This window comes from Sebastes fasciatus, chromosome 3 (assembly GCF_043250625.1).
Source record: "Sebastes fasciatus isolate fSebFas1 chromosome 3, fSebFas1.pri, whole genome shotgun sequence".
NCBI classification, from domain to species: domain Eukaryota; kingdom Metazoa; phylum Chordata; class Actinopteri; order Perciformes; family Sebastidae; genus Sebastes; species Sebastes fasciatus.
Genome location: NC_133797.1, coordinates 36,954,700 through 36,968,188, shown reverse-complemented (window position 1 = coordinate 36,968,188; position 13,489 = coordinate 36,954,700). Strand labels below are relative to the sequence as shown.

Genomic DNA, 13,489 nt, shown 5'->3' with positions numbered 1-13,489 from the left:
CTCAATAAAACAAAACGGCTGCAAACTAGAAATTAAGATCACAGCTGAGCTGGCAAACAACTAGATATAAACAAGAAATAAAACTCTACTTTAACTGCTCTCAAACTAATAAACAAAACACACAAATGACAGCCAAATCTCTGTTTTGTTCTACTTGTTTGCTTACTGTTCTACACCAGAATGTCAGTTCTGTCTAGCTGAATGCTGTTGTGTATCGCAATGAGATGTTTAGATTCCCATTTCAACTGTAGGTCAAAGTTTACAGGGAGAAGTCAATAGTAGCTACACAGAAAAAGAATATGCACATGTGTATACAGTACATTTATTCATGTAGCAATGTATTACAATGAATCTCCGCCTAGACTACAATAAATACAAGAACAGTAATGTAACATTACTTTTTTATGTCAGGTCATAAAAATGGATGTGGTAACATGGAGCAAAAAGTAAATCAATATTCTGAAGATCTGAAAATCACCAGTTAATGATCCTCCTCACATGTCCCCACAGCTTAGTGAGCCACAGGTTCGCCCCCAAGTCTGCCAGATATTGAATTTCTGGAGTTAACATCTTTCGGCACAACTCCTGATAGGCTTCGTCTACATTTCTTTTCAAACTGTGTCCTTCGATCGACTTCTCTCCGATGGGCTGCCACGGCTGCATGGCCGCCTCCTGAATCCTTCCAGCCTCGACGGAGTGACCTCCCTCAGTGCATATCTGCGCCAGTTCTGCGTTCCTCCTCCTGAGCTCTGCGACAACCTCCGCCATACGCTTGCTTCCATAAGCCTCCACCTTCTCCCAAAAGGTCAGGTTAAAATGTTGGTAAAGCTTCCAGTCGGCTCTGTTCCACTGCAGGGCCTTCGCCCTCAGCTCGGGGGTCAGTTTAGATACAGTAGATTCCTTACGGCAGTTGAGCTTGAAGAAGAGGAGGTCGTCCAGCTCCCAACAGAGAGCGTCCTTGAGCAGGATGAGTGATTCCTCAAAGTGCTCCGTTAGCATGACGAGGTGAAAGCGCTCAGCGATGACCCGGATGCTGCCCTCTACACGCGGGTCGTCCGGCTCCAGAGCGTTGTCCTGCCCGAAGTCAAAGAACAGCAGGTTCTTCAGGTAGAAGGAGTTAAATCCGTCTGGGCTGAAGTACCGTTCAGGATCACGCAGGAACTCCAGCATCTTTTCCTCACCTGGTATGAATATTTCCTGCAATCGAATCGAACATTCAAAAAAACACCAGCAGTGTACTTCGAACCCAAAGAATACTGAAAACTGAAAATCTTCATATTTGTAGAATTCCTTCATTGTTTGTCTCCCAATATTGTTTTCTTTTCTTTCCTTTCTTTATTTCGTCATGTTAGCTTTACTAATGATTTTGCTCTGCTGTTTTCTGAGGAGACACAAAAATGTGATATTTTAAACTAAAGATCATAAACTAAAAATACACCATATATATCATATTGTTACATAAAACTACACAGCCCGTTGTATTAGCTTCCTGTTCCCTTGAACCAACTAGAAATAATAAATCATCGTCATCATTTAACATATTAATTGTGAATTATTTTTGTTTGATTTTTATGACTTTGTTTCACTGCCATGCCAAAAAAAAGATAATTAATGTTCTCTGAACATTTAAATCCACAGATGATAATAAAACCATCACTTTTTTTAAATCAGATTTGCAGAGGAAAAAGCAGACACTTACTTTTTATGTTGCGTGTCAGTTGATAGACGGATTTCTTCCTGCCATGGCGCATATTTCATATCTTAATCTTTTTATGGCCTTGTTAACATTATTGTAGCCTGGATGATACTAAACTGTTTTATGTCCACACTGACCAAATCAGACTGGACACAAAAACCTGTCCTGGTATCAGGTTTTGTGTTCCAGGTGTGGCCTTACTGCAGTATCCTTTCCTCTCAGCAGAGGTCCCCATCTCACCGTTTAATCACCAAACTGAGGTGATTTCACCCTCACTCAAAATGGAAATAGAAATGATCTTTATTTTATGAATTTATTGCAGACTGTTAGGGTTCACCTCCTCCAAGAAACACACCATAAGACAGGCTTTAGAAATAGACGTGATAACTGGGGCAACAATTGTGACAAACAAAATTCAGCAAAGTCTGCTGTGCTGATCTGCTTTTTCTTCTGCACCACTTATTGAAAGTGAACTGAAACCAGTCCTGTTTCTCTATCTGTTTTTTTTTTTCAGGGCCTAAATTATTCTTGAACTGGACTCATCCTGCACTTCACAAAAGTAAGTAAGTTTTCACTTTCACATTTTGTACCATGGATTACTACTGACTGTGAAATACGTGAGACACAAAATAAGAAAAACTTCCACACGCTAAAATCTGCAAAGTCTATTTAGTTATGTTCACGCATGCCCTTTTTTAATATACATTACAGTAATAATTAGCCCCATTGCAAAACATCTGTCTATTCAAGATCACACTAAAGACCATCGTAGCCCAGTGATAATGAAGTAATAATACTTTGTTTCAGTACTTAAGTATTTTTGGGAGTATCTGTACTAGGGACGTTAATAATTAACCGTTTATCCAACATTAAGCTTTTTAACCGAATAACGCTATCGGTTAAAACGGTTAAAAGAAATGTTAATAATCAATTAAAAAGCTGAGAAAAACTTGTCCATTTGGCCATCATTACACTGATATGGTGATTTTTATGGAATACTTTGAATAATACAGTACTTCCAAATAATGTTTCTCTTATGTGAATAATAATTAATGTAACAGAGGAGACCTTTTCCATCTAACGCTCAGGACACTACGTGACGGCTGCCTTTCATAATGGCCAAATCATTTCATTATAAATGTCATTTATATTTATTTTAGACAGAAAAAGGTGAAGTAGCGTGTGCTCATTCGTAAATAATAGTAATAATCCACAATTAGAACCCGATACTTTATTCATTCATGAAGCTCTGCATGTTCTACAACACTGTCCTGTAAATATTTCAGAATAAAAGCCTTGTGTTAACAAATGAAGGAATTCTGTCCACAGAAAAAAACGCTAGAGAGCTTTTATTTTGAAACGGAAGCAGGACTGTGATATTCTACAGATACAGACATTGAAACTGTAGTAATGTTGCTGTTATGTTGTCAATAGACTTTCAAAAGATCACCTTCACGGTCTGTTGTTGCTGTTAACCGTGCGCAACTCGTCATAAAAATAGGCGAGCCATCAGATCTCTAGAAGAGACGCCGTTTACACGCGAATGAGCTGCGATTGAGCCGCTGCTGACGCGGGCGGTCTGGCCCGGCCCGGCTGTACCACATCTCCATGTGTACAGCAGATGTGTGACAGTGACCTCTAGTGATGTTATTGTGTAATAACATGGTCACGGGTCACAAGAACTTTAACATAAACCATTTGGGAAAAGGCCAGGAGTAAATTAGGATTCGGATAGTAAGAGTTACTCAGAGTAATGAGAGTCTTTGAGACTCAATATGTACTAAAGTTGTGGGCTGGTGTCAACATTTGAAAGTGGTCACTGGTTTCAGAGTTTAAGTTTCAAGCAACGAAAACACCAGAGTGAGATATTTGGTGGAATAGCACGGTTACTGGTTTCAGCAAGACACAACTGTCCCAATTACTGTGCATCATAAGGCTGAACACGCTGTCTCATTTCAAAAAACGTCTCCAATTGCAGCCAAGACTTGCAGATTTGGATAACACAAAGTGGAAATTCAGCAGTCTGAACTGAACATTACCGGAGCCAAACGATGGGTTTGGGAATTTGTTTGAGTGACACTGTCAGTACGGTTCCCAAAGTCCTGCTGCTCATTAGTCAACTGTAAAAAGAACGCTGTGTTCCAGGCTTGTGGATCTGTAAATGTGAAATACATATTCCTGAAAAAATAAAACAAGCTTCTCATCTTAACAACATACCCCTGGATAATTAAGAGTTTCAAAAACTAATCTGGAGCAGGCAGAAGCTGTTTTACTGCTACAATTAATCCACTTTTTCTATTTATACTACAGGCTTTATTTGATGTTAAAGGAATTTGTGACAAACAATGTTCGTCTGTGGTAATGAATCCGTATTTCAATTCTGAGCAGATGTTGACATTCATTTATTATGTTTTATTATTATTTTACTGTTGACGGAGAAGTTATTTTAGGGGAAATAAACAAACGTGTGTCAGTGTCTCATCTGATGGATGTGTAAAATTAGAAACATGCATTCACTGCGTTATATATCATCATTGTCAGTCACAATGAAACACACAAACCTGACAACTACACTATCTGTAATGGAGATTGTTACACTGTGTTTGTCCTGACATGGAGTGTCATTTGCTCGTAAATCAGATATTGTGTTGTTGTGCTGAAAACACAACTGACAAAATGTCATTATTGCTCCATCACACCCAGTTTAATCTTCATGTTATGCGTTGAAACATTGTTACTGCTTTATGTTTGAATCATGCATTTCTGCATTGAAATTGGGTTGTGTGTCAATTGCTGTATATATGATAACTGGCAACTTGTGTCCAGAGGCTTGTACTACGAAGCGACTTCAACATACCCAGGGTATCTTCTCGTTATCTGGCTTCACTAACCTTAACAACCGTGATCACGCTAAACGGTCTTACGACGGTGGTTATCAACTCGGTAAATCAACCCAGGGTTTCTCAGTCTGGCTCTGAGCGCGTTCACATGAGCGGGGCGGGGTTTGCAGCATCTGACCAATCACAAACATTTTACAAACCAAGAGCAAACTATAATATTAGACAAATACGAAGAAGTTAAACACATAATCCAGACTAAAATTAACACAGTTGAAGCTGCCAAATGAAGGAAGGACAGCTGGCAAAAGAAAAAAATGCCGAAGTGTGAATGTGTAAATTAACAGACTTATTAATTTAACAGCCTGAAAAGTCCAATATAGTCGAGTAGATGGAGCAGTGATATTATAAAGTATAATGGATGAATGGTTTACACTTTATTACGCCCTTTAACAACGATTTGGCGTGTGTGACTATTTCACCCTTCTTTCAGCTGCGTCCCCGACTCCGGCGGTGTGAAACGGACTTGGGAGCAAATTAAAAAAGTAAATATAATTTATAAACATAATTGAAGCGGTAAACACTTGCAGCTACTTCCTGCATTTGTCAGTTTAAACTGTGTTGTTTTCAGTCTGGATTATGACTTAAACTTCTTCATATTTGTGTAATATTATCATACGATCTGCACGCCGAGCTGTGATTGGTTAGTAGGTGGTGCTTTTATACGAGTTGATCTCTTATCTGGAACATAACCTGCTCCGGAGCAGGTTAGCTGTTCAGCATCAGTTACCATGGCGATCCAACCCAGTAAGAAGTGAACCACCGTCGTAGGACTGAAAACCCTGAAGAAGTTAACCCTGAAGTTACCTCACTAACCCCAAATCCTGCTTCGTAGTACAGGCCACTGAGGAGGATGAGCTAACAGTCGGGTGGGATGTCGCCAACCCACCCGACCTGTCTTGAAACACGGACCAAGGAGTCTAACACACGCGCGAGTCAGAGGGTGCAAGCAAAACCCCGTGGCGCAATGTAAGTGAGGGCCGAAGTGGGAGTTGGGATCCCGGCCCAGCGGGGTCGGGCACGCCACCGGCCCGTCTTGCCCGCACCGTCGGGGAGGTGGAGCGTGAGGACCCGAAAGATGGTGACGAGAGGTTAACGTCACGCTACCGTAATGTGGTATCGGTGCCGTTTTGCGAGTACGAGTACATGAGCACAATATCGGACCTGATACCCGATACTGGTATCGGTATCGGTGCATCCCTAGCCAAAACAGTAGTAATGATGTTTGAAGACAACAACTCACGTGGCTCTTTAATAGCTGAAGCATCGCAGTGATCTCAACATGAATGCACACCAGTATTTGTTATGCTTTCATGCCGTTTTGATGGCAAGATGGTGGTTTGAATAAAGAACGGGGTTCCTCATTTGATTCTGAAATGACCCTGTATATACAGGGTGACCTCCAGTATATGACAGATGTGTTTTTACAGCTCCACAAAACGCATTCAATTTCCATCAATTTTTATTTTTTTTTCCAAAGAGCCAGTGCTGCATGAGCTGTGTTTTATGGACAAACAACCGGCCTGAGGGTCCAGTAGGCCAATATTTACCTCAGTACCTCAAACGCTCTGGTGGCCTGCAAACCAACAGCAGCAGCATGCATTCACCAGAGCTCTGTAGGAAGCTGAGATAAGAGATGAGACCGAGAGGATGGATGATAAACTCACCTCCACTATAGGCAACAGAAAATGAAAAAGAATGTCCTACTAGCTAAAACCAAACACCAACTTTTGCAGATGAATAGTAAGAATGTGAGAAATCATAACCATGGCTTTAACAACAGCTACATCTGGAACATGAATTATGATGGTGTTCATCCCAGGGCTGTGCGCGAGGGAGCGTGAACATTATGGCCTATATGTGTGTTATCTCCTTGCCTCCTCTTTCTTTGGGCAGATGGGTGAGGAACAATATTTACATTTTTGAAAAAAAGGTTTTATTTTTTGGCAACACACTATCTGTTCTTTATAAAAATGGGCTGTTGGCGTGGGGAGATACAAACAAACAGGCTGTTTTTGGTTGAAGGTGCAGCAGTCGTGATGACAGAACGTGAGCCAATGTTTACTCACCTTGGGAATGAAAGACTCCTCTGACTTTGCGGAGGATTTAAAAGCTAGACAAGCATGTCCAAACACATGCGCATCCGACAAATAAAGCCTTCTGACTCGATTTCCTTCTCTTCCCTGTCTCCCCCTCTGCCACTTTCTCCTTAATTAGTTCTCCTCTCTCTTGTTCTTCCCATCTCTCTCTGCTAGTTTTTCCTCCATTCTCTTGCTGCCTGTCCTGCTTTCAAAGCAATATTTTACTTTGCAACAAATGAGATTTCACATGAGGAACAACTTGTGGTTTTTTTTTTTATTTGAAGCTGGAAAGAAACTTTGTTTTCTACCGAGCCAGTATGTCTGAGATTTGTCTGACTGTAAACTTCTTATTTCTGATTCTATCTGTAAGGTATGTCCAGTGACCGGCCTGCTGTGTCCACACAGAGGCTTCTATCATTTATAGATAGAGAGATAGATAGTTGTCTTACGTGTTGCTATTCGACCCTGTCTTGGCTAGGTCTCACTTGTAAAAGAGGATTTAATCTCAATGTGACTTACTAGTTAAGTAAAGGTTATGATGATGATGGAAAAGAGATAAATAGATAGATAGATAATAGATAGATAATAGCTTGTGTTAAACTAAATATAATGCTCATTGTTTTCAGTTTTTATTGATTTTTATCATTTTGTTAAGGACCAGAATGGTTTAAACTTTTCTTGCTGCAAGAAGACATTTATAACACCATTATTTTTTTATTTTTTTTTACACAATGAGCACAGTTCAGAAAATGCTTCCAGTAATAGCAGCAGGTGATAAAAGAACGAGCTGTTTATTATGAGCCACTCTGAGTGAGTAGAAAATAAGAATATGAACAGGTGTTTCTTTTTTATATTCAAATAGTAAGTGTTCTTTATTCTAGAGAACTTATTTTAGCTGTAAATATACCACAGCTTTTTAGCTACTTTTCAATACAAATCTATGGCCTGAAAATCATACTGAATTTCCATTTTATTTTCACTTAATTATTAATTTTGCTGAAAAAATGTGAGATGTTCAGTAGCAATGTAGAGGTCTGCGACCACCCTGCCCAACTTGTTTGAATTTTTTTATTGAATTAATCATTGTTTTAAGTAGTTAAAGCTGAGGTAGGCAGTTTATTTGGGCGTTATTGGGCAAAAATTCCATAATAACCGCTCAGCATATTATAATTCAAGTTCAGTTTTCTGGAAAAGGCAAAAAAAACAAAAATCACCAGAATTTGAAAATAATAAAAGATATGATTTGAAAAGCTCTCCCCTCTTTCTACTAAACCCCTCCCACCAGACGAGCACAGGGATATGCACATGCTTCATACAGTAACCTGTACGAGTTCGGAGTACTTTCCCCCGAGCTACTGCTATAGCTGCCGTAGTCGTGAGGCTAGCAAGGCCTATTGAAGGAGGCTGGGTCACGCGTCATCAACGCGTCATATCTTTGGGGGTACAACACATGCACAGTAAAATCGGGTCTGGCCTCACCGAAATTGGGCCAATAGCAACGCACGACCGCAGCTTCAGTTACACAGCGCATGTGTTATACGCCATACCCAAAGACCCATGTACGCCCGTGTCCCAGCCTCCTTCCATAGGCCTTGGAGGCTAGCTCACAGCGCTAGCCGCAGCCATGAGCAGAAGGCTATTAGCTAACTATTAGCAACATTTTCTCTCGATCACTGAAACGCGTCGTCGATATTGTCCGACTCTTTTTGAGTCTGTCTTCCTTTTTTGGATTGCTTTGCGTCTACAGGCAGATGTTGCCCATGCTTTCTTGCAGGATATTCCACCGTTGAATCAGGCTTTCACCATCTGAAGGGATGTGCACACACATCTGCATTTGTAGAACAGCCAATAGGAACGCTCTTTATCTGAAATGACCTGTGATTGGCCAAAGTCTCCCGCCATGGGCTAGATTCTCTAAAGCCTGAAAACAGAGCCATGAGGAGGAGCAGAAGTCTCTCAGAACACTTGAATTACAATATGCTGAAAGGTTATGATGAAATTGTTTTGCCCAATGATGCCAAAAATAAACTGCCTACTCTTGCTTTAAATAAATACTTTCTTGTACTAAGTTGAAACTTTAAGAAAGTCCAAAATAAATTACAGCAAATGGAATAAATAATTAAAAGATTATATCTCACAAATATCATTATCATCATGATCATCATCATCATGATCGTCATCTCTATCATCATTGACTTTCAGACCTGTTTTGGGAGGATCTAAAATATTCATAGCATCCCAACAGGTAATCAGAGCTGTAATCAGGTTATAGGCTGCACATACACACACACACGTGCACGCACACAGTATGCCTCCGCACAGTGCATGCAGGTTAACAGCTGCTGAACAACAGGGCTGTTAAATATTTCAGGGGGTACACACATTCTCTCACCAGCCCGCCTCCCCTGCCGGCGTACTGGGAGGTGTTATGCCCAAAAAGCACGTCCATGACTTATTAATGCCACAGAGAAGGATGTCGAATGATGAATGATGGAAGGAAATAATAAGAATTTGGGCTCATTACGAAGGGGAGACTTGTAAATGGTGAATTATGTGTGCGTTTGTTCCAGTGTGCTCATTAAGACGGAGTTTGTTTAAAAGTTTCTGACGGGTTGACTCAGGTCCTCAAGTTACTTCAACGAACTTCACTCAGGATTTCAGGACTTTCTTACTCACCGAGTTTATCTCTTGTGCGTCTCGTTCTTTTGTGCATAATTTCTACGGATGTTTTTGCTTCATTTGTTTAAATCTGCTTTATTTATTTGGGACAAACAAAGGAATGTTTGATTAAGAGGAACATTTGTTAGGATTGTTTTCTAAATTTATTTGTATCCATCTTTTCCCGACGGCTCTGACTTAAACTTCCCGGGACATTTTTAATATTTTTTCCTGGTGCTCCAAACTATTCACACAGTCCAAAGACAGGCGGGTTGGTGACTTTAAATAGCCTCTAGGTGTGACTGTGAGCAGGAGCATCATGGGTAGGAGCCCAGCTTCATGTGGCTTTAGCTGTTCGGAGGCTTATGGATCAGAATGAGGCCATAGTGTAAAGGAAACTTATAAGTTTTTGGGCTAGTTGCCTGCTAGCTCGCATCTGACTAAAATTGCCATTCAAGACATTAATACTATTCAAGGAAGCTTAGCAGTGAATTTTGCTAGTTTTTCTGTTTATTGTTCCGCTTTTTTTTCAGGATTTCTTTTTGCATTTTGTCGTCCCGACCATAGACTGTATATAAGAAGTGGACGTAGTCATCGCGGCGTCACCCATTGGTTTGTGGACTGCCATTTTGAAGCCTCGAGTTCGGCATTTTGGTTGTTGCTATCTTGGTTATTTGCACCCAGAAGTGACACGAGATGGTGGAGCTAAGTACAACCGAACGCTGAATAAGACGTTTTTAGGTGACCAAAAAGGTTATAATTAACTTTCATGAACTGTAATAAACTTAAAGTTGCAAGATGAAAACACGGACAACTCCCAGACCGGACAACGCCGTGGTAGCAACCTGTCAATCACAAGGTAGCCACGCCCTAAAGCATCCCCTGCTTTATGGTCTATTTGACTCTAAATGGGACCATACTTTACTAAATGAACATCATGCTGTATTGAAGAAGATTTGAAACTAGCGATTGAGACCATAAACTCATGTTTACAATGTTTACTGAGGTAATGAATCAAGAGAGAAGTAGGCTCATTTTGTCATAGACTATACAATCACACTTCTTTTAGCAACCAGAGGAGTCGCCCCCTGCTGGCTGTTAGAAAGAATGCAAGTTTAAGGCACCTCAGCATTGGCTTCACTTCTCAGACCCCAGAGTTGCCCACTGGGCCCACGGGGGCTTGCAAGCCCTTTTTGATTCTCGATTTTATATATTTGTTATACAGTTTATATCAGTCATTCTGTACTGTTATGGTTATGCATTAAATATAAGATGGAATATCTATAAAATAGTCACTTAGTTGGGGGTCGTGATAGAAAAGGGGTCCCTAAGGGAAAAAGGTTTGGATCCTCTAGTGGATAGCGAAAGTAGGGATACAGTACAGACATGGGAGGAAGAGAGGGGAATTGAACCAGGGATGTTGCAATTATATGGTCTTAACTTCCTGACAAATGGCCTACTGCTTTGTAAAATAACTCATACAGGGTCCGCGGGCCTTTGTATTGTTTTGCATTGCTGAGGAGTGTGCCCCCCCTTCACACTTTCAAGGGCTATGGGGTGTATAGTTTACGACCAGAAGTGCGAAAGAATAAAGTTTGTCTTGTCAGCAGTATTCTTGTCACTCTAGTGAGGGTCAGGGCAGCTGTTAAGACACTTAAGCTGGCGATAAAACACATTGAATGTAGTTTTGGACAGAGGAGTGGCTGCAGGAGATGGGTAGTTATTACAGTGCCAGATCTGGGGGAGTTTGAGCCTGAAGGAAATGTTGCTGTGGGAGTTCCTTCTAGCTCTACATGATTTTTTAATTATGGTTTTGTTTTTAAATGGGATTTAAATGCCTTTGTGAAATACAGACTACACAAATATCTACTGTACGTCCGTGTCCCTCTAACTGCAAAGCCGTCCAGATGTTTTCTGGTGGTGCAGTGCAGTTGACCAAACTGAAGAGGGTCAATTCATCCAGAATACAGTTCTATTTAAGTGTTGCTTTGCGTTGCGTTGCGGTACGCTGTGTTACGCTGTGTTACGCTGTGTTACGCTGTGTTACGCTGTGTTACGCTGTGTTACGCTGTGTTACATTACGCTACGCTGTGTTACGCTACATATTTATCCAGAATGCACTGTGTGTTGCGCTATGTGCATGGCGCTACGTGTGTTGCGCTATGTGCATGGCGCTACGTGTGTTGCGCTGCGCTGCGCTGCGCTACACTACGCCACATAACGCTATGTTACAATACGCTATGTTACAATACGCTACACTGTAAAACTTTTTCCTGTAAAATTACAGTAACTTACAGGAGAAACTGCTGCCAGTATTTTACTGTAAAATTTACAGTATCTGTACTGTATCAAAAGAATACAGCAGCTTACTGTAATCAAAGCATACAGTAACTTGCTGTAATAATTCCAAATACAGTAATTTATTGGTTGCAGTTTCACCAGCAAGATACTGTACAATTTACAGTATCTCTACTGTATCAGAGAAATACAGTAACTTGTTGTAATCAAAATGTCCAATAATTTCCTGTAATAATTCCACAAATTACAGTATCTTAAGCATCTATAAAAACTAACAAGCAAATGAAAAATAACAATTTTGAACAATAAACACAACAACATGGCATATTCATATTATTCTTGTTTATTATAATAACCTGAGTTTGACAGAAAATAACATCCAAATAAAACATTCAAATACTCAAGCTCTTACAAATAAAAATGGTGTGATGAGTTGTGAGTGAGTAAGAGACACAGTGTGTGTGTGTGTGTGTGTGTGTGTATCTGACTGACTGAGTGAGGGTGTATATTTGACTGTGTATGAATATCTGAGTCCATGGACTGAGTAAATACCATAACCTTTCTGTTTCAAAATTAAATAGCCTCCCCTGTTACACTGAGGGGGTTCACTAGACAGAACCATCCTATTGAACAATACTGCGTGCTGGCTAAACATCTTCAATATTAAACGTAGAAATAATGCCAGGTTGAACATTGTAAATAGAATAAAATTCAAAAATACAAAAATAGCCATTACAAATAAAAATACTGTTGTGAATGAATGAATTCATGTGTGAGTGTATCTGAGTAAGTGACGGGCTTAAAACATTTGTACTTTGTGGACTGAGTAAATACTGTAACTTTTCTGTTTCAAAATGAAATAGCCTCCCCCGTTACACTGCGGGGGTTCACTAGACAGAACAATACTGTTGAACAATACTGTGTGCTGGCTCAATATGGTCAATTATTAAACGTATAAATAATGCCAGGTTGAACATTTTAAGCAAAATTAAATAAAAAATAACATTGTGAATAAGTGAGACACAGACATAAAGGGATTTTCAGTAATTGAGTGAGATATGGAGGGTTTGTCTCTACAGACAGAGTCAGGGATGTGATTGTTAAACTCACACAAAGTCCCACTCGAAATCCATGAGCTTCCGCAGGAGGGTGCAAACATGAGGATTCAGGGATGTCCCTTTCTTATGAACCATTTCCCCGCTCTTCTTGCTGGTCACCTTTCCCTGTCGTGCCTTTGTCCCTCTCTCTGGGTTGATCCTGACACAGCATCTACAAGGCATAGCAAGGTAAAACAAAAAGACACAAATGTGAATCAAACCACCTCTTACCTAAAATTAGACCGCTAAATATTGTTAGTATAAATAATACCTGATTTATTATAAGTCCCCAAATCGTTCTTTTTCATGCTTTATGTTTGCAATGCATATTAGAGTAGATACACGTGGACATGGTGGAATACTTCTTGCTAATATAGCTTACTTGCCTGATGTTTTATGAGTCACACTTTTGGAATATGAATATAACATTGAGTTTTTTTGGTAACTTGATGACTCTTTGATAATTATCTATTTAATTTAATTATTCAAGACTAATAACAATGGGTTATTAATTTATATATGAAATGATATTATTGAAGGCTAATACTGTTATGTTTCTTGTATATATTTTAGAACCACACATACACACCCAAACATCCAAGTGATCATTTAAGCTTATTTTGGAATGAACTCTCCATACCCTACTCTCTGATCGTATGTCTATCACACATAGATAGATACAAGGATAGCTGTAAGGCCCAAACATCTGACACAAATGACTATATGGAATTCAAACTTACTTCTGTATGAATTCAAGTGTCC

At 39.9% G+C, this 13,489-nt stretch overlaps 1 protein-coding gene across 1 annotated transcript; it reads right to left on the bottom strand.

Moving 5' to 3' along the window:
• Positions 1-214: 214 nt before the first annotated feature.
• On the bottom strand, positions 215-1,497 carry LOC141765365 (galactosylceramide sulfotransferase-like). Its single transcript, XM_074631424.1, has one exon. It carries the CDS (start codon positions 1,294-1,296, stop codon positions 475-477), a length of 822 nt encoding a protein of 273 aa, XP_074487525.1. The 5' UTR covers positions 1,297-1,497; the 3' UTR covers positions 215-474.
• Between the last annotated feature and the right edge of the window lie 11,992 nt (positions 1,498-13,489).

Bases quoted from the DNA above. Each gene is read 5' to 3' on its own strand.
- LOC141765365 (XM_074631424.1), bottom strand. From the start codon at position 1,296: ATGAAGGAATTCTACAAATATGAAGATTTTCAGTTTTCAGTATTCTTT.